The 27,331-nt window shown below is 42.6% G+C and overlaps 1 protein-coding gene and 1 long non-coding RNA gene across 5 annotated transcripts in view; one reads left to right on the top strand and one right to left on the bottom strand.

Annotated features, from left to right (window-relative positions):
• The window catches only part of PPP2R3A (protein phosphatase 2 regulatory subunit B''alpha), a 210,135-nt gene that overhangs the window by 46,718 nt on the left and 136,086 nt on the right, over positions 1–27,331 (bottom strand). For all 4 annotated transcript variants that reach the window (XM_051818617.2, XM_051818618.2, XM_070072785.1 and 1 more), the window contains one exon: positions 20,450–20,524. In XM_051818617.2, coding sequence (XP_051674577.1) covers positions 20,450–20,524 — 75 coding nt within the window. The remainder of the gene's footprint in view (positions 1–20,449; positions 20,525–27,331) is intronic.
• LOC138849387 (uncharacterized) lies at positions 11,994–21,775 on the top strand. The gene is made up of 2 exons (XR_011388195.1): positions 11,994–13,851; positions 16,821–21,775. It is a non-coding gene; the product is annotated as an uncharacterized lncRNA (long non-coding RNA).

Genomic DNA, 27,331 nt, shown 5'->3' on the forward strand with positions numbered 1-27,331 from the left:
GGTGAAGTGGCTTTAATGATCACAGTTCAGTGCCAGCCCTAAGGCATTTCATGTTTTCTGACTCTGCTATCATACTTCTATTACTGCAAAACAATGTGCCTGTATTACACTTATTCATAGCCTCAATCTCCTTATTCAGTGGCCCCTCTAATCAACACATTCGTTTTCAGATTTGCCAATTTAGCATTTTGGATTATCGAGGCAGCGTCTCCATCTAGTGGCAAAAGCATGTAGCTGCTGGTTCTATATTAATTACAGCTATTTTTCTAATCTTTGGTTTACCATTTCTACATAAATAAAAATTAAATTTTTTATAACAAACAAAATTTAAAATAAATAATTAGAATAACATTCTCTCAATGAGAGAAATGAAATTTGACAATCTTTCACCAGTGGATCTATAGTCATTTGATAGACAAGGTGGATCGTAAGTCAGTATCCTAACTTACATTCTATAAAATTGGAAATCTTTTTTTTTTAAGATTTTATTTATTTATTTGAGAGGTAGAGTTACAAACAATGAGAGGGAGAGACAGAAAGACAGGTCTTCCATCCACTGGTTCACTCCCCAAATGGCTGCCAAGGCTGGAGCTGCGCTAATTTGAAGCCAGGAGCCAGGAGCTTCTTCCAGGTCTCTCATGTGGGGTGCAGGGGCCCAACCACTTGGGCCATCTTCTGCTGCTTTCCCAGACCACAGCAGAGAGCTGGACTGGAAAAGGAGCAGCCGGCCGCGACTAGAACAGGCGCCTATATGGGATGCCGGCGCCGCAAGAGGAGGATTAACCTGTGCCATGGTGCCGGCCCCATCAAATTGGAAATCTTTAATTCACAAATATATGCCACCAGGAATAGAAATATTTGTTTGATAGCTCTGCCATAAATCTGCTTGACAAGTGGATTAAATGCAGACAGAGAAATTTAAAGCATTTGTTTCTTTAGATGAGTCGATAAACATATCAAATTCTGGAAGCCTGGCTCTTCCACTTGGCAGAAGTGAATGGATCTGCTAACCCAGCCTCATAGCTCTAAAAGTTATTTCTTCAAGGTCTTCTACAGAATTTGGGTAATTACAAAAATGATTTCTTTCTCTGTTAAGAGGAAAAGACTCTTAATGATGAGCAGTCTCCACCACAACCGAGTCACCTTAGGAAATTTTATCACCTTGTTTTCACAATTAAAATGCTGGCATTTAGCCTGACATGCTGGATACTTCCCTATCCAGCTACTGAGTACATCACCATGATACCATCTGAGCAAGCCACAGAATATCTTTACTCACAGCACCAGTGTCCTAAAGAAGCATTTAAAATTTCATCACTTAGTTTAGAAACCCCATGGCCACCTCTTTCCTCAGAAGTCAGCATATGCCAGTTTGGATAGCAGAGTCGTTTACGCACAGCATGCAAAACTGCACATTCAAGGGCTACAGTGTGCTGGTATTTCTAATTTTTATTTTCACTCAATATCAAGAAACTTATTTCTCAACTGCTAACTCCTTCTGGAAATGAAAGAGAAGACTACAGACTGACTTTAAGTGTAATCTCTTTTTTTAAAATTTTTACTTAATAAATATAAATTTTGAAAGTACAACTTTTGGATTATAGCAGTTTTCCCCCCATAACCTCCCTCCCACCTGCAACCATCCCATCTCCCACTGCCTCTCCCATCCTATTCTTCACCAAGATTCATTTTCAATTATCTTTATATACAGAAGATCAACTTAGTATATACTAAGTAAAGGTTTCAAGAGTTTGCACCCACACAGACACACAAAGTATAAAGTACTGTTCGAGTACTAGTTTTACCGTTAATTCGCATAGTACAACACATTAAGGACAGAGGTCCTACATGGGGAGTAGGTGCACAGTGACTCCCGTTGTTGATTTAACAATTGACACTCTTATTTATGACGTCAGTGATCACCCAAGGCTCTTGTCATGAGCTGCCAAGGCTATGGAAGCCTCTTGAGTTCACAAACTCTGATCTTATTTAGACAAGGCCATAATCAAAGCGGAAGTTCTCTCCTCTAAGAGTAATCTCTTATCTGGGTGGTGATGACTTCATTGGAGTCATACTATGTTGTCAGTGGATCCTTCCAAGTGTAAAGTGAAATACTGGAATGACTCTAACATGTAAACACCATGCAGGCTGAATATCCCTGTTCTGTAATGTGTGGACCAGTGTTTTAGATTTTGGAGGGGTTCTGATTTTGGAATATTTGCATAGTTCCCCATTGAACATCTATCTCTAAATCAGAGAATCCCAAATCGAAAGCACTCTGAAATCCAGGTTTTAAAGCATCTTCGATTTTCGATGAAGGATTTTTCTACAATGTATACTTCTGAGATTACATAATGCTCAATAGGGTTGCAGGATGAAGTGATTTTGCTTTTTTTTCTGAGACACCTGTCACTTGTCATGAGGATGATCTTTCTAAGTTTCTTAGAAATGGTGTAAGCTCATCTGTTTTTGCCATAAGCAGCATACAAAACGTCTCTCTAGTGGCTTTTATGCCTAATCAAAAAACTGATTAATTTCATTCTAGAAGGCATTGTTTTTGGTTTGTTCGAGAAAAAGTCACTGTATTCTGAAATAATTCAAAAGTTTCAATGACTTCATGCCATTATTTGGCCAAGTTTCATAACAGAAAAGGCACTACAGAGACCTATTTGGACAGAATTCTATTTCCAGATACTCACTGCTGTAGTGTTTATTTGTACTCTTCTTTCTTTGGGTAGCAGTATAAGATTATCACAACTAGAGTTAGTACATAGATTCACCTTTATATTCCCAATTGGGTCTTGTAAACTATTTGTTATGATGCTATTTTAATTTGCCATGTTATTATTTTATCTGAAGTATCCGATACATTAACAATGACTTCGGAGTAAATGAACTTGTTAACTGAAGATAAAGCAGCACAATACTATCAGTGTAATTTAACAAACGTAAACAGCAATAGGTAAATGCCATAAAAATACACAGCAGAGATAATTATTATATAATGCCTAGCACCTGGCAGAGATCTGCTCTCCAGTGGGTTGGACTCACTTTGACAGGTGTCCCTGCTGGCCTCCCGTGGCCTTGGCGGGTCACCCCCAGGACTCTGTGGGGATCTATGACAGCGGCATCCAGGTGTGACCAGCCAGGGGGCTGCCTTTATCACCCTCCTCCAACTCTGGGAGACAGTAGGAGGCCATGGGGCTGTCTTGGGACAGTGTTTGCAGCCCTAGGCAGATCCTAACGGCTTCTATTCAGAGGCAAGTGCCTGAGGACAGTCTCTGGACTTGTCTCAGTACCAGGTAACACCCTGCTCCCTGGTAACAGACTTGTCTGGTGAATATCACCAACAGACTTGCAGGCCTGGTGTGAACTGGCAAGACTGCACAGGGCCTGGTGATAGTGGGGTCCAGGCGTGAGCCACCTAGGGACCGTCTAGTAAGTGGGAAGCTGCCTCCATCACTCCTCCTGCCATCTTTGGAACACAGCAAGGAGTCACAGGACTGCTTTGGGACTCAGTGCCAGACTGACAGACCTCAGCATTGAATAGATCCTAATGGTCCCTGTCCCCAGGCCACTGCCTGCACACAGAGCCTCTGGCCTTCCCTCAGTGCCACTGGACTTCTGTGGACTTGGGTAAGCAGTCTTCCTCCCCACCCAGTCACCAGTGGCTGACAGCTGCTTCCCCCACAGCAGCAGGGTAAGCTCTGGTCTTGTCCCTAGGCTGCTACACTGATCTTGGCGGGCTGAGGGCTCTGTGATCTGGCAGTGGACACAGGACTACCACAGTCCCAGGAAGAAGCATGTAGGAAAAACTTCCCGAGTACATGCTGAATAACACATCAACTGCAGATTTCAGACATATTTGAGTTTGGGAAGTATTGTTAATGTTGAATCAGTAAAAACATCAACAGCAGACCTGGGGTAAAACGTTAACTTAGGGTGCTACCTAGTGGTGAAATAGCAGAAGTATCCACAGGCTCAGAGAAAAAAAGACTGCTTAGAATTTCCAGGACAGCCATAAATGAAGCCAGATTACTGTAACAAATTCTTGTACACCAACAAGCATCAGGAACTTCCAGGGAACCATGACCTCACCTACACAGCAAAATGAGGTTCCAGGAACCAAACATATAATAGGAATTGAAATTTTCAGATGCTCATATGATTTTAAAATAGTTGTTTTAAGGAAACATAGAAAAGCAATTTAGTGTTTTAACCAAGATTTGACAGAGCGATGAAAGTAATTAGGCAAAATCGAACAGGAATTCAGCTGAAAAGTATACTAAGTGGAATTAAAAATGAAGAAGGCATCAATAGCAGAATAGATCAAAGAGAAGGAAAAATCAGTGAGCTCAAAGACAGGCTGCTTGAACATACAGTTAGAGGGGAAAGAATCAAGAGAGATGAGGAAAGCTTATGGGATACATGAGATAGCATGAGAACAAATATCCAAGTTATTGGGATTCGAGAGAGACTTGAGGATGCCAAAAGATATAAAAATATATTCAAAGAGATAATGACAGAAAACTTCCCAAATGTGGAGAGAGATAGAATACAGGTACCGGAAGGTCAAGGTCATCAGATGCAACTCAACCAAGTCTACCACAAGGCATATTATGGCCAAGCTCTCCAGGATTAAAGAGAGGATTCTCAAAGCTTCAAGAGAAAAGGACGTAAATAACATATAAAGGGGCTCCAGTTAGCCCACCTGCAGAGTTCTCAGCAGTAACCTTATCAGGAGGGAGTAGAATGAATCTTTTACAGTACTGTAGGAAAAAAAATGCCAGCCAAGAATACTGTAGTCAGGAAAGCTATCCTTCAGATATCAGGAAGAGATAAAGACATTCCAAAGCTGAGATTTATCACCAGCAGACCTGTGTTATAAGAAATGCTTGTGTTACAAGAAATGCTAAAGGGAGTTCTTCAAACGGAAAGAGACACAGAAGTGGTGTTGCAGTGCAGCAGGTTAAGCTGCCTCTGTGGCACTGGCATCCTACACTGGAGTGCTGGGTCAAGTCCCTGCTGCTCGGCTTCCTTTTCGCCTCCTTGCTAATGTACATGGGAAAGCAGTGAAAGACGGCTCAAATGCTTGGGCCTCTGCCAACCACATGGGAGCACCAGATGGTGTTCCTGGCTCCTGGCTGTGGCCTGGACTAGCCCCGTTAATTGCTGGCATTTAGAGAGTTAATCAGCAGATGCTGAAGAGTTAAAATTGTATATGTGCAGGTGTAAAAAGTTAAGCTTAAGCTTACAGGTTTAAACCTTCCTGGTGCAGCTGTGAAAATAAAACAGAGTGAAGTAGCACCTTGACAGTAGGGACTCCATTTTGGAGCACTTGAGACTGCATTCTGGGAAAGCAACCCCCCCACCGTGAGACTCTGGTCTGAAACTATGATCTCAAATAGTCGGACAATAGCAGTGCACTACATCACCCTTGGCAATGCACAAAAACCCCCTAGCATGATTGCTCAAGCTTAAAAGTAGAAAGGTTGCACCTGGGTTACCTGGGCTAATAATGAAGATGTGATTTGTCTATGTCTTAAGATCATAATTGCTGATTGTAAGATATTAGCAACCGCTTAGCAACTGTGTATTCTCTCCCCCCTCCCGATTTTGTGGTTTTTGCCTTTATAAACCCTAACCTTTAGTTATTCGGGGCTGCTCTGCTCATGATGATCAGACAGCCCCAGCATGCTGGATAATCAATAAAACTTCCCCGTGCTGTTTGCATAAGAGACGTGTCTCTTGGTGACGTTTTTTGGGCAGTCGACTCTAACAATGCAAGATCTCTGTCTCTCTCTCTCTCTGTCACTCTGCTTTTCAAATAAATAAATCTTTTTAAAAAGTTAAAGAAACACTAACAAGTAAGAAGAAAATATCATAAGGTAGAAAACTCACTGGTAAGAATAACTACCAGGAAAAAAAAATCCAGGATGTTCTAATATCATAAACATGGTATGTTAATCATTTATATCTTTATATTACACTACACCACATTAAAATATATGGAGACAGGCAATATTGAAAGAGGTCAATTTTAACAGAAAATTCAAAAGGTAGAGAAGGATAGCACAAATCTAGATTAACTCTTAAGATTTCTAAATCTCTTTGGTGTTTTTTTCTCTTTCCCTACCTTTATATCAATATTGTTATTATCATTTCAAGATAGCTTATTATACCAAATGACGGTTTTTAAGTTTCATGGTAGCCTCAAAGCAAGAACCTAAAATAGACTCACCAAAAATAATAAGCAATCAAAGTACACCACTACAGAAAACTTATCCACAAATGAAGATTGTAAGAGAAGGGGAAAGAAAGGAACTATGAAAAAATACAAATAAAACTATCAAAATGGCAGACTTCTTACTTATCAATAATTACCAATAGACTGAATTCACCAATTAGAAGATACACAGTGACCAACTGGATTAAGAAACAGGACCCAACTATATGCTGCTTACAAGAAACTCACTTCATCTTTAAGGACACACACAGACAGAAAATGAAAGATGGAGCAAGATACTCCATGCAGATAGAGCCCAAAATAAATCATCAACAGCTATACTTCTATCAAATAAGAAGAGTTTTATTTATTTATTTATTTATTTTTATTTTTTTGACAGGCAGAGTGGATAGTGAGAGAGAGAGAGACAGAGAGAAAGGTCTTCCTTTGCCATTGGTTCACCCTCCAATGGCCGCCGCGGTTGGCGCGCTGCGGCCGGCGCACCGCGCTGATCCGATGGCAGGAGCCAGGAGCCAGTGCTTTTCCTGGTCTCCCATGGGGTGCAGGGCCCAAGCACCTGGGCCATCCTCCACTGCACTCCCTGGCCACAGCAGAGGGCTGGCCTGGAAGAGGGGCAACCGGGACAGAATCCGGAGCCCCTACCGGGACTAGAACCCGGTGTGCCGGCGCCGCTAAGTGGAGGATTAGCCTAGTGAGCCGCGGTGCAGGCCAAGAAGAGTTTTAAATCAAAACAATTGAGACCAGGAAAGTCATTATATAGTGATAAAATTATATATCATTATATAATGATAAAATAATATTTAATCCAGCAAGAGAAGATAATACTTATAAAAATATATGCACTCAGCATTATAGCAAATACATAAAACAAATATTAATAGACCTAAAGGGAGAGTCAGAATCCAGTACAATAATAATAAAAGACTTTAATACCCACTTTCAGAAGTGGACAATCTTTAAACAGAAAATCAATAAAGAAACAGCAGAGTTTAAATTGTACCCTAGAAAAAAATGATGTCTATAGCACTTTTCATCCATAGCTACAGAATACACATTCTTCTCAACAACACGTGAAACATATTCCAGAATCTATCAGATGGTAGGTCATAAGACAAGTCTCAACAAATTTACAAGATTAGAAATTATATCAAACATCATTTCTGACCATGTAAGAAAATGTCTGGTTGCCCACTTTCAACACAGACTGGAAAATTACTGTTAGCCGCCGTCTGGTGGACTTAACCAAACACACTATACAAACAGGATGTTAGGGAGCAGCCAACTCACAAGGGAAATGAGAGAGAAGGCAGGAGGAAGGTAACTTTCTAACTTAGGTGACGTCTAGGGAGACTGTGCACCCCACAGAACTCAGCCAGTGAGGAACCAGGTCATGGACCTGCGTGCTAGGATACAATCTGCTCTGCTGTAACTGCCCTGGGTGTGTCTGCGCATCAGACACTGATTTTGCAAGACTATTAACAACTTCTCACTTGCACTGCACTTCCTGAGGCTGAGTCCACCCCTTGAGTAGACAGGTGAGGTATTTCCCACAGACCACAATGCAATACAACCAGAAATCAGGAAAAACTTTGGAAGCTACACAAATGCATGGAAATTAAACAACTTACTCCTGAACAATCAGTGGCTGAAGGGAGAAATTTTAAAAATTTCTTGAAATGAATGACAATGGAAACCTACAGGATACAACAAAAACCAGTACTAACAAAGCTATCACTACCTGTATAAAAAAAAAAAAAACAAAGTTCTCAAATAAACAACTAATCACTGCACTTAAAGAAGCTAGAAAAACAAGAAAAAAAAATCAAAACCAAGATTAGTAGAAGGAAAGAAATACTAAAACACAGAGCATAAACAAATTAGTTATTGAGGGCGGGCATTTATTATGGTACAGTGGGTTAAACCACCACTTGAGATGCCCATGACCCACATCACATCATCAGATTGTCTGATTTGAGTTCCAGCTGCTGCTGAACCAGCTTCCTGCTAACATGCACTGGGTTCCTGCCACCCACACTGGAGACCCAGATGGAGTTCCAGGCTCCTGGCTTCAGCCTGGCCAGCCCTGGCTGTTGCAGGAGTGAACCAGTGGACAGAAGATCTCTTTCTTGCTCTGTCTTCCCCTGTCACTCTGCCTTTCAAATCACTCAATTTTAGGAGTGGGTGTTGTGGTGCAGTGGGTTAAGCTGCCACTGGAGTGCTGGTTCAAGTCCGGGCTCCTGTTTCCCATCTAGCTTCTTGCTAATGCACCTGGGAAGGCAGCAGATGATGGCCTAAATATCTGGGCCCTGCCACCCACGAGGGAGACCCACAGACTCCTGCCTGTGGCCTGGCCTCAAACCAGCTGTTGTGGGCATTTGGGGAGTAAACTGTTGGATGGAAGATCTTTCCCTCTCTCTCTGCCTTTTAAATAGATAAATCTTTTTTTTTTTTCCAAATATTTATTTATTTGAAAGGCAGAGTTACAGAGAGGCAGAGGCAGAGAGATTGAGAAAGAAAGAGAGAGAGAGAAAGAGAGAGAGAGAGAAAGAGAGAGAGCGAGAGAAAGATGTTCCATTCACTGATTCACTCCCCAAATAAATGTCCACAACTGCTGGAGCTAGGCCAATCTGAAGCCAGGAGCCAGGAGCTTCTTCCAGGTCTCCCATGCGGGTGCAGGAGCCCAAGCACTTGGGCCATCTTCTACTGCTTTCCCAGGCCATAGCAGAGAGCTGGATCGGAAGTGGAGCAGCCGGGTCTTGAACCGGAGCCCACACGGGATGCCGGCACTGCAGGTGATGGGTTTACCCATTATGCCACAGTGTCAGTCCCTAGATAAATCTTATAAAAAAGAGGATTCAAATACATAGAATAAGAACGAAAATGGAGTCATTATGGCTGAAAGCACAGCAATATAAAAGATTTTTAGAGACTACAATCAGAAAATTATATGGTGACAAATTAAATAACTGTGGGGAGCAGGGCCTGTCTCCCGCAACATGGCAGAGTAAGTACTGAGACTACCGAGACTAGACTAGACCACTGAGACTATCAAGACTAACTCTATGCACCTGATCTCCCATCATATGGCGCTGAGAGAGTAAACAAATCTTACACAGCTGTTTCGTCAATTAGCTGATTCCTGACCCAACCCCTTAAAAGGGGGGAGAGAGACAACATGCGCGGCTGCGGCCCCCTGAGAGAGCCGGTTGGAGAGCTCGCCGGTGCCGCTCCTCCGCGAAAGCGGGGGCGCGGCAGCAAACCCGGGAAGGGCCGGGGAAAGAGAACAGCGCAGGGTCTGGTGTCGTTCCTCCGCGAGTGGGGGAGCGACAATAACCTACAAGAATGGACAAGTTCCTGGATACATATACCTTACCAAGATTGAATCATGAAGAATTAGAACACTAAAACAGCTATGCCTCTGACAGGGATTAGCATCTGGAATACATAAGGAACTCAAACAGCTCAATAGCAAAACAACAAAAAATTCAAGTAAAAATTGGGCAGTAGATCTAAACAGGCATTTCTCAAAGGATGATATACAAATGACCAGCAGTTACATGGGAAAGTGCTCAATATCACTAATCATCAGGGAAATGCAAATCAAAACCATCAGGAGACAGCACCTCACTCCAGTAAGACTGGCTGTTATCACAGAGAAAGATAACAAGTTCTGGTGAGGAGTGGAGAAAAGGGTACAGTTGCACACTGTTGGGACTGTAGATTGGCACAGCCATTGTGGGAAAACAGTAAGGAGGTTTCTCAAGGAACTAAACCACCGTATGACCCAGTAATCCCACTCCTGAGTATATACCCAAGGGAAATGAAATCCACCCATCAGAGAGACATCTGCACTCTGAGGTTTGGTGTGCTCTGTTCACAGTAGCTAAGAAATGGAAACAAGCTAAGTGTTCATCTACCCAAATGAATGGATAAGGAAAATGTGGTACAGATGTATAGTGGAATACCAGTAATCCATAAAGAGGAAGAAATCCTATCATTTGCTAGAACATGGATGGAACTGGAGATAATTATGTTAAGTAAAATAAGCCAGCCACGGAAAGAAAAATACCACACAATATCATGTATATGTGGAGTTTAAAAATAGGTGATGTCATGGAAGGTGGAAGCAGAGGCTGGGGAGGAAGTCGGGAGGGAAGGATGGCGAAAGGCTGATTGGTGGGCACTGGGGTACAGCTGGACAGGAGTAAGAAGTTCTGGGGCCCTACTGCACAGCAGGGCGACTACAGGTAATTTTGATGTATTGTACATTTCTCTAATTAACAAAACCTAGGAGAAAAAAAATCCCAAATTCAATGCAAAAAATTTTAAAAACCCTTAAAATTACAAAACTTTGTGGGGACCACTTGGTAGATGACCAGAGATGACCGTCAACCTGGATACTTTAAGAAATATCAAACTTGAAAGTATAAAGAAAGAAAATTCGGCCGGCGCCGCGGCTCAATAGGCTAATCCTCCGCCTAGCGGCGCCGGCACACCGGGTTCTAGTCCCGGTCGGGGCGCCGGATTCTGTCCCGGTTGCCCCTCTTCCAGGCCAGCCCTCTGCTGTGGCCAGGGAGTGCAGTGGAGGATGGCCCAGGTGCTTGGGCCCTGCACCCCATGGGAGACCAGGAAAAGCACCTGGCTCCTGGCTCCTGCCATCGGATCAGCTGCGGTGCGCCGGCCGCAGCGCGCCGGCCGCGGCGGCCATTGGAGGGTGAACCAACGGCAAAGGAAGACCTTTCTCTCTGTCTCTCTCTCTCACTGTCCACTCTGCCTGTCAAAAAAAAAAAAAAATAATAATAATAATAAAAAAAAAAAAAGAAAATTCACCTCTATTTTACTCTTCTGTTCTTTAACATCTTTCCTAAGAATGAATTCTAATAAAAAGCTCCTTTGTAGAGGGCATTTCTGAATTGGTAGAAGGCTGGATTAGATTATTTCTATTATCTTTTACAATTTTTAAAAAAATATTTATTTATTTATTTGAAAGGAAGAGCTACAGAGAGGTAGAGGCAGAGAAAGAGAGAGGTCTTCCATCCACTGGTTTACTCCCCAAATGGCTTCAACAGCCGGAGCTGAGCAGATCTGAAGCCAGGAGCCAGGTGCTTCTTCCAGGTCTCCCACATAGGTGCAGGGGTCCAAGGACTTGGGCCATCTTCTACTGCTTTCCCAGGTCACAGCAGAGAGCTGGATCGGAAGTAGAGCAGCCGGGACTCGAACCAGCGCCCATGTGGGATAGCAGCACTGCAGGCGGTGGCTTTACCTGCTAGGCTGCAGCTCCAGCCCCTATCTTCCCCAATTCTCATGATTCTAACTCATGCTGTTAATATGTCCTGAGTTTACAGATCAGTCAGTAATCAGAACCTCAGGATTCCTTCTGGGATAGCAGTCAGAGTCCATGAAGAAATGTCAAGTGAGTAGAATTTCATTTAGTCACTCAACACACCTTTAATGTATGTCTACTGTGTGTCAGGCACTATTCTAGGTATTAGGGGATACAACAGTGAAAAACAGAATGTTCCTGCTCTCGTGGAATTCATATCATACAGAAGGAGAGGAACAATAAACAAAAATTAAATACAAGATGGTAAGAGTTAAGAAGAAAAATAAAGCAGGACGAGGGAGTAAAAAGTGTGGGCGAAAGGGCAAAGAGAGAAGTTACCCAGGGGGCTTTTTCCTCACTTGGGAGCCCCCCTCCATGCTGCTCTGGCTAGAGGTCTTTGACTCTACTAAATCTTGCTTTTTTTTTTAAGAAATATTTTATTTATTTATTTGAATGGTAGAGTTACAGACAGAGAAAGGCAGAGATAGAGAGAGAAAGGTATTCCATCCTCTGGTTCACTCCCCAGATGACTGCGACAGTTAGAGCTCAGCCAATCTGAAGCCAGGAGCCAGGAGCTTCTGGGTCTCCCACGCAGGTGCAGAGGTTCAATCACTTGGGCCATCTTCCACTGCTTTCCCAAGCCATAAGCAGAGAGCTGGCTGGGAAAAGGAGCAGCCGGGACTCGAACTGACACCCATATGTGATGCCGGTGCCACAGGTGGAGGCTTAGCATAGTATGCCACAGTGCTAAATCTTGCTCTTAGCTCTCTCTGCTTGTCTGCTTGGAAATTCTTCTTCCATGTGAGACAAAGAACCGAGGTAATAATAATTTCCCTGCCGCCATTTCCCATAACATTTTGGTGCCGTGACTCGGACTGCAACTCCAACGTGAGGCGGATCCCACTTGTGTGCGACCTCAGCCAGATTCAGATCGTCCTGCCGGATGGGTGAGCATGCAGACCGCTGTCGCTTTCTTCGGAGAGTCTTACTCTCCTTCATAGCAACTCTCATCTTTTCAAAAACACCGGATCCCTGTAGCCAGTTAAAAGCAATCAGCGTGGCTGCCGGTCTTAAGACTCAGGGGCAAGGCTTGCTGATTAAGACCAGAGCAATTCCCTGGAGCTGAGACTGTATCCTAAGTCCCCTTTTCTCCGGTGTGGATCAGCCCTTCCCATGGGACTGAGACAACTGATGGACTTCGGCTGGGGCTACACCCCAGTGTTTCCAGAAGGTCTCTTCACCCAGGCACCAGACCCTGATAGCCGAAATGGTGTTGGGCTGTGAAACACCTCCCCTCCATCTTGCGTGGATCGGCCCTTTGCATGGGACTGGAAGAAGGCCTTGAGACAACTGATGGGTTCTGGCTGGGGCCACACCCCAGTGTTTCCAGAAGCTCTCCTGACCCGGGCACCAGACCCTGACGGCTGGAATGGTGTTAGGCTGCGAAATGCACTTTCCTGCAGGGAGTCCTCATGAGCTATAAAGCCAGAGGCTCCACACTGCATGCGTCTGTCTCAGCTCTGGGAATGTTGGCTGGGCCAACTCAGCTTCCTTTCATGGAGATCAGCCCGACACGCGGGACTGGGTTTTTGGTCTTTTGGGGTGTTGGCCGAAAACTGCATTCTGTTCTTCTTTCCTTGGAGATAATCTGTCAGGGAGGCTGGGCGCAGCCTGGAGTGAGGCCATGCGCTCCGGGCTTCAGGCCTCAATGACTTTTTTCTGATCTCCGTCTCTCTCTGCCCCTCTAAATGCTTTCCGTACCTCGCCAGGTCTCAGTTCCTGCACTCGACTTCCTGGTCCCGTTAGTGGGTACTTCCTAGATATTTTGTTCGTCAGTTCTGTTAAAGTTTAATTATCCCATTGCAGACAGGTGGCTTCTGATCCAGACTCTCATTAAGTCCCCACGTGGCCTGAACTTGTGTAGACAAGTCTCAGCTTGTCTCTGGTATCTCTCATCCTCTCCCTTAAGTTCCCTCTCTGGTCACTTCTGTCTGGTCCTTCCTGTGTGGTATGTATCTCAGAGGAGGTTCCCACTCTGCTTCTTCGTGACTTCACCTGCCTAGCCACCAATCCAGGCAGCACCCAGGACTGGTACTCTCTCACTAAACTCTAGCTGAAACACACCTCTGCTAAGGCTCTTGCTATGAAGGCCTGTTAGACAAGACTCCAGGTTAGGAGGCATGGAACAACTATTTGCCTTATGTACAGAAGAATGCCTCATGTTTTCTGCACTACCATCTGGCCTGCTTCCCAGCCAGAGAGGGTGGAGAAGTTAGCCTAGGTGAGTTGTGAAAGTGCCAGCCCCACTGCTGTGACTCCCATCTCAGAACTCTCTCCCCTCTGGTCTTGCCTGGTTACCCTGCATGTGCTCCATATGCATTACATTCTTTTCCAGAGTGTCAGAGTCCTTGGGTCTGTTTAGTGAGCCGCCAGGGTGCTGCTATCACTTGTGACTGTTGTTGAGGATTTTAATCCCAGCAGAGGAGAATTTCTTTTATAAGACTACCACTGCCCCCGTTGCTGTAATTTTCCCTGGGGGCTTCTAGGCAAGCATGCAGGCCCAATAATCTCCAATGCTACCAAATGCCTGAGACACCTCCCAACTGGCAGCCCCATGATTAGACACTTTCAGTACTGGCTTCTGCTTTTGGGGTATAAGGTCATTGTCTCTTCAGAGGCCCTCCCCTCCAGTTTTTCTCTCTCTACCCTGCCTCTTTGTGGGCTCTTACAGGAGCTTCCTTGTAGGTTGCTGCCTCCTATCAGATTCTCCTCCTTGGGAATCTCTGGAGGGGTGCCTAACTGCTCTGATGGGCGCCCTCTCCCATTAAACCCAACATAATGGTGAAGCCTCTCCAGTGGACTTCTTGTCCCAGCCCAGTCACCCTGGAGACCCATCTCGCAGCTGCTGACCCTTCTGTGTCAGAGGCAGCCCCAAGCAGCTGATTGCTGACTAGGCATCGATGGCCTAAAGTGTTTTTTCCTTAAGTAAAAAGAAAAGTAGACTCAAATTCAATTAGAACCTACAAGGATGTCTTTGGTAAATAATGAGCTCATGCATGAGAATTTGGTTCAGCTGTCCCTGGATACTGGGTTTAAAGAAATTTCCCTTAGCATCTAGCAAGATGACTGCCTTTAAAAAATGCTGCTTTGTAACTTGCCAAACTTGTTTTGCAACTTGGTTTAACAGGTTCCCTATGAGACAGCAATGGGTAATCAGTGCTTGGATGAAACAGCAATGGGTAACCAGTACTGATTATAGCCCATAAGGTGGATTTTGCAATCTCTGGTTTAATGTCATTGAATTATAGCTAGAGTTTTATAAAAAGAAGTAAAATTCCATATAAATGTAATGTTGACCTTAATTCAGATAGAGGTATGAACAATATTAGCATCTTCAGTTATTAGTGTAATAGCTAAATGTAAATTGGGTAAAAGAAAATAAGATAAATGTGTCTAAATGCAAACTTTGGTACTCTTAGCACCTTATATTCTATGGAAAAACTGTCGGGTTTGCTAACATGTTTTCATATATTGTCTATGAAAATAGTTCAACACTGCTTGAAAGTAACTAAGGTTGATATCTGATGTGTTATCTTATTTAGAAAATGTGTTCTATTAGTCTGTTTTTCTTTGACATAGAACTAGAATCTGATCAATGAAGTTTGTGCAACGCATATATGTTAGTAAATATTTTAAAATAGGGTTAAAAAATCTTTAAAAACTGTAGCATCTCCTTTTTAATAGTTTTAATTGGTGACTCAGTTTTCTAGCCAGCTTCAGTAAGCTACTTTTTCTTCCCTAGTTCTGACTCTGTTAAAATTGTTCCAAGCTATACTTAAGATTTTATTTCTGATTTTTGGGATGACCAAAGACAGATTTTGTGTTCTACTTAAGTAATTTATTGTGTTCTCTTAATGTCTCTGCTAAGTTCTAATTGTTTAAAAAACAGCTGAGTTTTTTATTATTAAAAGTTATGGTTTGCTTAAATACATACTCATTCTAAAGCATTTAAGTAATCACTTTGTATCAGTGATAAGATCTGATCTATATCATGTCATGATGTTAAGAGATACTATTTCAAACAGGTATTTTAAGTCTTCTTGGCATATTTGATAGGCATTCAAAAAATCAAAGTTCCAAATTCTCTGGACTTTGATATTCCCCATTGGGTCCCTAGAAACATCAAAGGATATATCTCTCATCTTGTAGAGATACCAACTAATAAGGCTATTTGGATTATATTAAAGGTACTGTCAAGATGTGAAGTGGTGCAGAATTTTGTTATGATAATGTAAAATGCTACTGATACAAATGTCCAAAAGTTAAAAAGTCTAATGATCTTGTGTTGATATCAGACACGATGGTTTGTCTCAATGAGAAAGGCCCAGAAACCTGAAAGGGTGAAATGTTTTATAAAATCCTACAGGTGCTTTCAAAATACTGTGTAGAATAAGCAAGTGCCTCTTCCTGTCAGTTAATGAGTTTATAATTTTAAACATGGCTATTTGAAGTCTTTGTCTTCCACAGTTTTGTATTCTCCAAACCCTAAAAATCAGATTTATTGCTCATGAAGTTAAAACATTGTTGGCTCTGTGTTTAAATGTGTCCTTTTAGGTTCCAAAGGACTTTTTCCCCTGACTTCTATTATATTTAATATTTTGGGACAATTTTGTAAGCAGATAAAGCCAATAATGTGCTACAGGTTCCAACTTAGAAAAAAATATGGTTAATTCAGATTACTAAGAGCAGAAAGTAATTCTAATCGATTGATGGTAATTAAAAAAACAGCTAAAAATTTTAGGAAACTATTACTGAAAGTGCTTTATTGTTCTATCTTGTATGTTATATTACACATGTGCACATATTGTATGTCTACATGGGAAAATTTATTAAGAGCTCTGTTTTAATTGGTTTATAAAATATTACTCATAAATTTAAACTGCTAAGATAATCAAAGATATCTTTTGGTTCATCTGACCTAAATCTCTCTATCAAATGTTTTAATTCACTGACATGTTTGTACTTGAGTTTGCTGGTCAAACAAGTTACACTAGTGTTGGCTATGTAAACAGTGTTTCCAAGTACACATAATCCTGAAATTTATAGAAGGCATTGGACCTTTTCGTAAATGTTTTCATAGTTGTTATTTAACAGTTAAAATTGTCTGCTGAGTTTTCATTTGATTTTGTTATTGTCAGTAAGTGATGTGGGAAGCCTGACTTGTTCCCTCATTTCTCTATTCTCTTCAAGGAAACTAATTCTATTCTGAAGAACCCTCCAGGATGCACAATTTGATCTTCAGACCTTATAAAATGGATGGCTAATACTCTTCTGTAATAATAGCATAGCTAACATGAGAACTTACATTATGATTTCACAGCTAGATTTACTTTGCCATGGGCACAGTAAACAGGCAAAACCTCTTTTCCAGACCAAAGGAAGGGAGAGAAAGTTTCACTAAGAGCATGACATTTTATAGATAAGGTGGTCATCATGTTTGTTGAAGCAAGGACATAGCTTTCTTCATGGGCACTGTTTACCCACAGAAAAACCACTATTGGAACATGCCTGTGACTACAGACTTCTAGTTTAGGCCACCAAAGATTAGAGATGGGACTTCTGCTTTAGCAAAAACCAGGAGGAAGAGAAGGTAGGCTGCAGAAGCAATGCAAAGATAGGTGGCAGGCAAATTAATGGCTGCTTTACACAGGGATCTGCTATCAAGGAGATCCAACAGGCCAGTCCACTGCAACTGGCATTGGTTTTTGATGTGGAAAGCCAGGGCTTCAGATGGACACCGAACTTTTGCAGAGCCCTGACTGCTCTGCCAGACAAGAGCTGGGTCACTGGAAACAGAACTGCCTTGGGGGTTGAAGGACTCCTAGGTCAGAGCTGCAGACCCCATTGGCCCTGAGCTAAAAAGCTCTTAGCTCTGCCCAGCTTCCAAAGTAAATACCACTTTTGAGGGGATGGCCAAGTAGGGTCAGCAACACTGCAAGCAGAACTGTAAATTTTCTGTTACAGATGCTACCTGCCTCTCAGGCCAGGTAGGTAATGGAAGTCAACAGGGTGCCTTCCCTAAGAAGGTTCACACCTCCCTTATGATGTCTCTTCCAGTTCCCCATGCAAAGAGATAGATCTGGACCTCATATCTGGCCAGGCCTTAGCTCACCTGATTGTTATCAGGTCCCTCCTGTCAGTTTCTATTTGCTGCTCAATGGGAAAACTTACTCATGGTTTAGACAGCACCTTTCTTAGGTCCTCTACTAATGTCTCTGTCCTTAGTTTTAGACTCTGTGAGTTTAAACTGCTTGTTAGATTAGTTTTCTCCAGACTTGAAACAGTGAAATTGTAGGTGGCCATGCACATGAAACCTCAGATGGAAGCAGTTTCTGCAAGGTGTCACTGCCATCCCTCTCAAGAATCCACCTCCAGCTGGAGCCCTGTCTTGACTCATGTTCCCACTAATGCCACTTTTCAGCATGAAGCAGCCACAGCAATCATCGCCCATTCCCCCTTGTGGGGAGCAACTGAGACTAGACTAAATTACTGGAACTAGGACTAATTCTATGCATCTGATCTCCCACAATATGGCACTGAGAGAGACCGACCAAACAACTTCTACGCAGCTGCCTCACCAATTCGACTGATAAACTGCAGGAGCTGATCCTGCTCCTGATTGGAGGAGAGCAGCGTGCTCAGCGTGTGGGCTGCACAGTTGGGATTGGTGGAAGAGGACTATAAAGGAGGAGAGAGACAACATGCACCAGGAACATCTGAGGGAAACATCTGAGGAACCCCTGAGAGCCTGCCGGTGGTGTGCTCCTCCGCGGAAGCGGCGAAAACGGCAGGGGTGCCGCCCCTCCGCGGAGGCGGGGGGCCGGCAGCTAACCTGGGACGGCGTCGTTCCTCCGCGAGTGAGGGAACGGCAGCTAACCCGGGAAGAGCCGGGCAAAGAGAACAGCGCAGGGTCTAGTGTCGTTCCTCCGCGAGTGGGGGAGCGACACCCCTAACAGATGTTAGGGCCCATTCTTGTTGAAGGGGTAATGTGAGGAGTCAAATGGGGTTAATAGGTAGGCTGGAAAATGTTACCCCCAAAAGTTATCTTTGATAAGATCATTCTCCTTCCTTAGGAATTTCCAAATTTACCATGAGAATAGAAAACAAGTTACCTATCCCACCCTTCTGGATGGTTTTTTGTTTTATCATGAGCAGGCCAGATAGGCTGGAGAACTGTAAATCAGGACTTTTGATGGGTTTTGTCCCTGCCTGGTAACTGAGTGTCAATCTGTCAAGTTTTTTCTTTGAAACTGTACTTAAAAACCCCAGTGCCATTGGGGTCCTTTGGGTTTTTACCTCTCTTGGAAGAACCCCCATCCATATCACTCTTGCTGGAGGTCTTTTACTCTAATAAATCTTGCTTTTTAAATATCCAAAAAAAAAAAAGTTACCCAGAGAGTGATGAGGGGAGATCTCACTAGCAAAGTTTCTGAGCAGCACCTGGACCACGGGAGGGAGCAATGTGTGTGTCTGCAGGAACAGCATTCCAGGTGGAAGAAAGAGGAAAAGCGGCACCTGAGGCAGCGCTGGGTTTGGTCTCTCTCGAGGATCAGTGAGGACAGGGAAAGCGGTAGGAGGTAAGCTCGGAGAGCAGCGAGGCAGGTGGGGGACCTGGGGTTACAGGCAGGGAAGGGTCCAGCAAGGCCTCTGGCTTTTACCCTGAATGAGATGGGTTTCGCAAAGAAGCAACATTTTCTGACTCAAATTTTAAAGGATGACTCTCTTTTGTGGAGACTAGACTTTAGGGCAAGGAGGGTGTAAGCAGAAAAACTAATTAGAAGTAATTCAAGTGAGAAACGAAGGAGACTGGGCCAAGGGATTATGATGGAGGTAATTTAGTACAGTGTCACAGTTAATGAATAAAAACTACTTCTGAGATAGTCTGACATGATACTGACACCTTCTGGCTCAGAAAAAAAAATCTTACCAAGTTTTACAATGACAAAAGAGAGAGCCACTGTAAAAACAAAGAAGTTCTATGTAAGTTTTTTTAAGAAAGGAATTTTGTACTTTGGCAGAACCTCACGCATATATGGCATAATCACAGCCCTACCATGGGCGTGTGCTCCCCAGAGGAGCCTGCCCTGAGGGGTCTGAGCCACAGGCAACAGCCACCTCACCAGCTTGTGTCTGTGAATGTGAGGGATGCCCTGGGGTCTGCTGTGGCACACCCCCAGAGATAACCTGGGAGCTAGGGCAGAGAATTGATGCCACGGGTGCACCAGGCGCTGCAGGTCTGTGTGCTCTCAACTCAGAATTCCTCCCTGCCTGTGCCTGACCAGAAGAGGCCAGCCTGAGAAACGGAAAAGGAGCACCTTATAGAACAGGGGTTATGACCCTGCTAGTTCAAATTCTTGCAGGATTAGTTTTCTGATTACATGCAAACTACTTCTCATGAGCATTTCAGTTCTAAACGAGAGGTATTCGAGACATATCTTCTCTGGGTCTAGGATGCTGAAAAATTATTTTCAGTCTAATCTGGAAGTGATTAAAGTCAATGGGATAGCAAAATTCATAATACAGAAAAAGGTATATCTCATAAGACCAGACAGAAAGAATATCTCTCTTTAATTTTGTATATAAGAGACTTCTTTTAAGCATTGGGCACATATAAAAAGGGAAACATACAGGTAAATAAAATATTAATTCAATTTTACTCTACCTTTGTCCCGCTTAAAATAGTCATTATAGCCATGTAACTTTTGCATAGAGATCTATAAGCTGGGATGCCAGGTAGTGATTAAAAACAAAGCGAAGCAAAGCAAAACAAAACAGGTGACTTATGGAGTTACATTAAAGGGAAAGAGGTTTCAGCCTACCGTGGTGATGTAGCGGGAGTGGAATTCTGGAGCGTCTTTCAGGAACGTAAGGCCAGGATGTGTATCTACCACATCCTAAAAAAGACCAAAAGCAAAACCAAATTTAAAAAACCTATAACAAGTATGCCCATAAGATTTTACCAATTTTTAATTTTATCAATAAGTTACCAATTGATCAAATTTGCTATTATGGAATATTGAATAATACACTTAAACTTTATTTATTAAATTAATATTGTTACAGGATACTTGAATGTGCTTTTCCATATGCATAATATATTTCAATAAAAAGTTAAGATTTTAATTTAGCTATATTTGGTGATTTTTGAATTAAATATCTCAGAAGTATGTACTATAATTTTAACATATCTAGGCATCTTAGAGAAATTAATCCAACAGATCTTGGTAGGGGTTGCTAATTGATATTTACACAGAAAAAATGATGGACACAAGCCAATGGGAATGCTTCCTTATCCTCAGGACATGGGAAATTTTTGTAAAAAATTGCCTTGTAGCTAAGCAGCCTGAACTCTGCCTATGGGAAGTTGGGTGAGCCAGCCAATATCCATTAGTTTTTTATCAAAATAATTATGTGGTAAGTCTGTTTATCAATTTAGGATTTTATTTTAAAATCTGGTATTTTGTTCTGAAGACTATTAACATACTAAAACCTTAAAACACTGTTTTTATTTTCTAAATCAAAGCGTTCTGAATGAGCCTAGAGTGCTTGTTAGAGGTAATTACTGTTAATTTAATAACCACAGGCAACAGCAATGCCAACATGCATGTAATCTGTTAGGTGGCTGGTCATCAACCGACAGATGGATATCAGTTGTATCTGCTTTGTTTCTTTAGAGCAGCTACCTATGCCTGTTCAACAAAACGATCTAAAAATAATAGACATTACTGTTTCTTAAACCTTTTAATTGGAAACAGACTTATAAAAAATTGCAAAAAAATTAGAGGAATTTCCTATTTTTAAAACCTATTTCTAATTTTTAAAAAAGATTTATTTTATTCATTTATTTGAAAGGCAGAGTGGGGTCAGTGTAGCAGGTGAAAGCCCAGGCCTGAAGTGCCAGCATCCCATATGGGTGCCGGTTCGAGTCCTGGCTGCTCCTCTTCCGATGCAGCTCTCTGCTATGGCCTGGGAAAGCAGTAGAAGATGGCCCAAGTCCTTGGGCCTCTGCACCCACATGGGAGGCCTGAAAGAAGTTCCTGGCTCTTGGCTTCTGTTGCGGCCATCTGTGGAGTGAACCAGTGGATGGAAGACCTCGCTCTCTGTAACTCTTTCAAATAAAATAAATCTTTAGAAAAAAAAAAAAAGGCAGAGTTACAGAGAGACAGGGAGAGATAAAGAGAGATCTTCTATCCACTGGCTCATTCCCTCTATTGCTGCAATAGCCAGGAGCCAGGAACTTCTTCCAGGTCTCCCATGTGGGTGCAGTGTCCCAAGACCTTGGGTCATCTTCTGCTGTTTTCCCAGGTGCATGAGCAGGGAGCTGGGTTAGAAGTGGAGCAAGGGCCAGTGTTGTGGCATAGCAGGTTAAGCCTCCACCTGCAATGCTGGTATCATGGGCATCGGTTTGAGACTTGGCTGCTCCACTTCCAATCCAGCTCCCTGCTAATGCGCCTAGGAAAGCAGCAGCAGATGGCCCAATTACTTGGGTCCCTACACCCACCTAGGAGACCCGGATGAAGTTCCTGTCTCCTGGTTCCAGCCTGGCTCAGCTCTAGTTGTTATGTCCATTTGGGGAGTAACCAGCAGATGGAAGATTTCACTCTCTACAACTCTGCCTTTCAAATAAAAATTTAAAAATCCCTTTAAAATAAAAAAAAAAAAAAAAAGGAGGGGAGCAGCTGAGACTTGAACTGGCACCTATATGGGATGCCGAAGCTGTAGGCTGCGGTTTAATCCATTATACCACAGTGCTTGCCACAGGAATTTCTCAGGCCTTTCTTCTTGCAGCGTCTCATAATGGGTACAAATCACAAACACAGCATGATGATCAAAACCAGGATATGAACCTTGCTTAAATACTGAACTACAGACCTTATACACATTTCCAGTTTTCCCCCTGTATCTTTTTCTGTTCCCAAATCCTACACTGCATTTAATTTCTGCGTCCAATTGGTATCTTCGAATGAGTGGTTTCAATGCTTTTAACCAAGTTCTGGTCACGCTGTAGAGCATCTGACGTGCGGCTTTGTATGTCTTGTGACTGGATTCAGGCAGTGTATCAGGAGTGCTGCCGTCCCCTTCAGTGCATCACAGGGAGTAGGTGATGTCTCTGGGCACACTTGGTTCAAGTGGTGCCTGCTGCATTCTCCACTGGCCAGTGGAGACTTTTCCTTAATGACTGGTAAACATTATGGTGGCAATTCTTTGAGACGATTTCAATATATCTATTTCTCCTCAAACTTTTGCCCACTGAATTTTGCATTCACTGGTTGCTTTACCTGAAACATTTATATTGTAATATTTACCTAAGAGCGGTTTTGTATGTCCCTCATTCCTTCCACATTTATTAATTATAGTTCTTTTATATATAGATATCCCTTCTCCCACCCAGTATTTATTTGCCCCATTTATTTCCGTGTAGTTCTAAGGGTATTTTATTCTAGGGTTAGAATCCTACCAGGGGTGGAGAACAGCTGGCCCATGGGCTGTTTAAAGTTATTTGGTCTGGTCCTGCCAAGGCCACTGTGGGCAGAACTTGAAATTCAATCCATCTCTAGCAGGCTAATTTTTAAGCTGATAATTTTATATGGCCTGCTAACGATGTTATAAAAATGCAAATGGCCCTTGGCAGAATAAAGGTTCCCCACCCCTGCCTATCATAACTTATTTTGTTGCTCACATTGATCTAATTTTTTAATAGAAAACTTTTATTTGATAAATGTAAATTTTGAAAGTACAACTTTTGGGATTACGGTGGTTCTTCCCCTCATAACCACCCCTCCAATCCCATCTCCTACTCCCTCTCCCATCCCATTCTTCATTAAGATTCATTTTTGATTATCTTTATATACAGAAGAAAATTGATCTAACTTTGACAAGCTGAAACTCCAACTTTCACTTTCCTCATCCCAGCCCTGGTTCACTGTATTGGAGAACAGCATTTACAAACCAAATCTAAGTGCTACAGGTCCTCATGACTGCTGAGGGCTCACTGCTTTCAGGCCCCCTTGGGCAGAAGCAGGAAACAAGCACATGTGGACATTTGTTTCTGCATCTGTGTATATATAAAACCATGTCACCTCATAGTTAACCGATTTCAACTCACCATCACGAGTTCCATCTACCCTTCCTCTTTTTCTTTCAACTTTTTTGTTCCTGACAGTAAGAAATCTGGCTCTCACTATCGACAGTGTCTTTATTTGTTCAATCCTGGTTAGGTAAAAGAATTACACCAGTGACACACAACTTCACTGCCTTGTCAAACGCTACTTCCCAAAAGTTACTCAGTTTATCTCTTTCCATTTCTTTCTCTATTTTCTCCAGTGCAGTTGTGTTCATTGTAATAAAGTTCAGTTCATCTGTCACTGTTTACATTCTGTTTTGGATTTCATTCCCATAGGATCTGGACAGTTTTAATTAATTATTTCTTGAAAGGAGAATATATGAAACTGTACTATGGTTCTCAGAGTCAGAACTCATGTAGAATTCCTAACAATATCAAGTCTTCTCTCTCATAGACGAGACGCAATCTCTTCAGTCACATAAATCAGTTTTTTTCAGTCATGTCTGGCAGTTTTCAGTGTACAGTGCTTATACAACTTTTGTCAGCATTATCTGCAAATAGCTAGAGTTTTGCAGTAGTATTATAAATGACATCATTAAAATTTTCAATTCCTGGGCCGGCGCCGCGGCTCACTAGGCTAATCCTCCGCCTAGCGGCGCCGGCACACCGGGTTCTAGTCCCGGTCGGGGCGCCGGATTCTGTCCCGGTTGCCCCTCTTCCAGGCCAGCCCTCTGCTGTGGCCAGGGAGTGCAGTGGAGGATGGCCCAGGTGCTTGGGCCCTGCACCCCATGGGAGACCAGGAAAAGCACCTGGCTCCTGGCTCCTGCCATCGGATCAGCGCGGTGCGCCAGCCGCAGCGCGCCAGCCGCGGCGGCCATTGGAGGGTGAACCAACGGCAAAGGAAGACCTTTCTCTCTGTCTCTCTCTCTCACTGTCCACTCTGCCTGTCACAAAAAAAAAAAAAAAAAAAAAAAAAAAAAAAAAAAAAAAAAAAAAAAAAATTTCAATTCCTAATTGACTGTTCATAGTACACAGACAACTGATTTTTGTATATTGATAACATTTGGTAGGCTTACTAAACTTATTAAATACAACTTTAGTATTCTTTTAATTTTTAATTAGTTTTTAACATACTCATGTGATTTGTAGACACAGTTCTAAGAACATGAGGATATTTCCCTCCTTTCCTTCCTCTCACCCTCTCTCCCTCCTTCCTTTCTTCCTTCTCCCTATTTTTAGGTTTTGAGATAACATGTTTTAAATTTACATTATAGCAAAAGGGCTAACACTTCACTGAATGAGAAGTTGAACAAGTAAAAAGCAAAAAGACCCTAATTTAGTGGGAATATAGACAACGGCTGTCACTGAATGGAAAAATGACCATTTCACCCATTACACTAAGCTTTAAAGTAATCACAAATCATTAAAACTAGAGTAGTAGAACATGCTTAATCGTTGATTTGACGAAGGTGTAAAACCAAGTTTTACAAAACTGTAACTGCAGCAATACTGGCACACACAGACCTTTCTTTCTTTTTCCTTTTTTTAAATTTTAGCTTCCACATACAAGGGAGGACATGTGATATTTGTCTTTCTGGGTCCGGTTTTTTTTTTTTTTTTTTGGACAGGCAGAGTGGACAGTGAGAGAGAGAGACAGAGAGAGAAAGGTCTTCCTTTTGCCGTTGGTTCACCCTCCAATGGCCGGCGCACCGCACTGATCCGATGGCAGGAGCCAGGAGCCAGGTGCTTTTCCTGGTCTCCCATGGGGTGCAGGGCCCAAGCACCTGGGCCATCCTCCACTGCACTCCCTGGCCACAGCAGAGAGCTGGCCTGGAAGAGGAGCAACCGGGACTAGAACCCGGTGTGCCGGCGCCGCAAGGCGGAGGATTAGCCTAGTGAGCCGCGGCGCTGGCCTTGGGTCCGGCTTATTTCACTCAGCATGATGTCCTCTTGTTGCGTCCATTTTGCTACAAGTCGCAGAATTTCACTCTTTTTGAAAGGTGAATAAAAGTCCACGGTGTATATGCCACGTTTTCTTTGTCCATTCATCTGATGATGGACACCTTGGTTGATTCCAAATTTTGGCCATGATAAGCAGTGCTGCTATGAACATGGTGATGCAGGTGTCTCTTTGATTCATGGTGTTCAAGTGTTTTGGGCATATACCAAGTAGTGAGATTGCTAGATCATATAGCAACTCTTTTTGTAGCTTAAGAAATCTCTTAAAACACTGTTTTCCATAGCAGGTGTACTAATTAAATACAGCTTTAGTAGTATTATAAAAATGTAGCTATATTATGTTTTCCTTTTCATTTAATTCAAAATATTCCTAACTTTTTATTTCTTCTCTGATCCATGGATCATTTGGAAGTTACCAAATATTTGGGAATTTTTCATAGATGAGAGATTATATTCCTAATTTAATTCCATTATGGTCAGAGAAAACATATGACAAGTACAAGGGGACTTTAGGAAGTTTATGCAAAATGGAATTAAAAGTTTATTTCAGTGCAATATTTTTTTGAAACGTGTTTTCTCATAATACATATTTTCCTTATATCCATGAATTTAGAATTTTTACATCATTTATCTTTTAATCCATTTCTATGAACTTTTTGAGGTACCCTTGTACTTCTAAATTTATTGAGATTTGTCTTATGGTTCTGAACAGGGTCTGTATCAGAAAACATTCTGTGTACGTGTAAAAGGAAAGGATATTCTGCTATTGTTGGATCACATATAATATGAATGGAAATAAGGTCAGGTTGTTGACAGAGTTATTCAAGTGTTATATGTACTTTTTTCTCCACTTGTTCATTATTGGGAGCAGTGTATGGACATCTACAGTTGTTAACAGTGGATTCATATCAGTCTATCAGATTTTGCTTCACACATTTTGAAGATCTGTTATTAGGTACATAACATTCAGAATTGCTTTGTCCTCTTGGTAAATTTGATCCCTTTATCATTTCCTAGCAATATCTTCTCCAAAAACTACCTTTGTCTGATACCAATACAAGCAGAGCCACCCAGTTCTTTTCCTTTTATTGTGGGAAAAAGCAGCAAACATACAATTCACCTTTCCAACAATTTCCAAGTATACAGTATAATTTTTTTTAAAAGATCCATTTTATGTATTTGAAAGAAAGTTACAGAGAGAGGGAGAGGGAGAAAGAAAGGGAGAGAGGGGAGAGAGGGGAGAGAGAGAGAGAGAGAGAGAGATATCTTCCACCCATTGGTTCACTCCCCAAATGGTGGCAATAGCTGGAGCTGCACCCATCTGAAGCCAAGACCCTGCAGCAGGGGCCCGAGGACTTGGGCCATCCTCTGCTGCTTTCCCAGGCCATAGCAGAGAGCTGGATTGAAAGTGGAGCAGTCGGGACTTGAACCAGCAGCCATATGGGATGCTGGTGTTGCAGGCCAGGGCTTTAACCCGCTGCACCACAGCGCCCACCCCTACAGTGTAATATTGTCAACTACACACACACTGTTGTGCAGCACATCCTTAGAGACTCCCACGCTGCCTGATCCTGCATGACGGACAGCTGCAGACCCACCAAACAAATGCCCCTCTGCCCCCCCTAGTTCCTGGCAACCAAAGCCTATTTCTGTTTTGAGAAGCTTGATTCCTTAGATC

Source organism: Oryctolagus cuniculus, chromosome 4 (genome assembly GCF_964237555.1).
Source record: "Oryctolagus cuniculus chromosome 4, mOryCun1.1, whole genome shotgun sequence".
In the NCBI taxonomy this organism is placed as follows: domain Eukaryota; kingdom Metazoa; phylum Chordata; class Mammalia; order Lagomorpha; family Leporidae; genus Oryctolagus; species Oryctolagus cuniculus.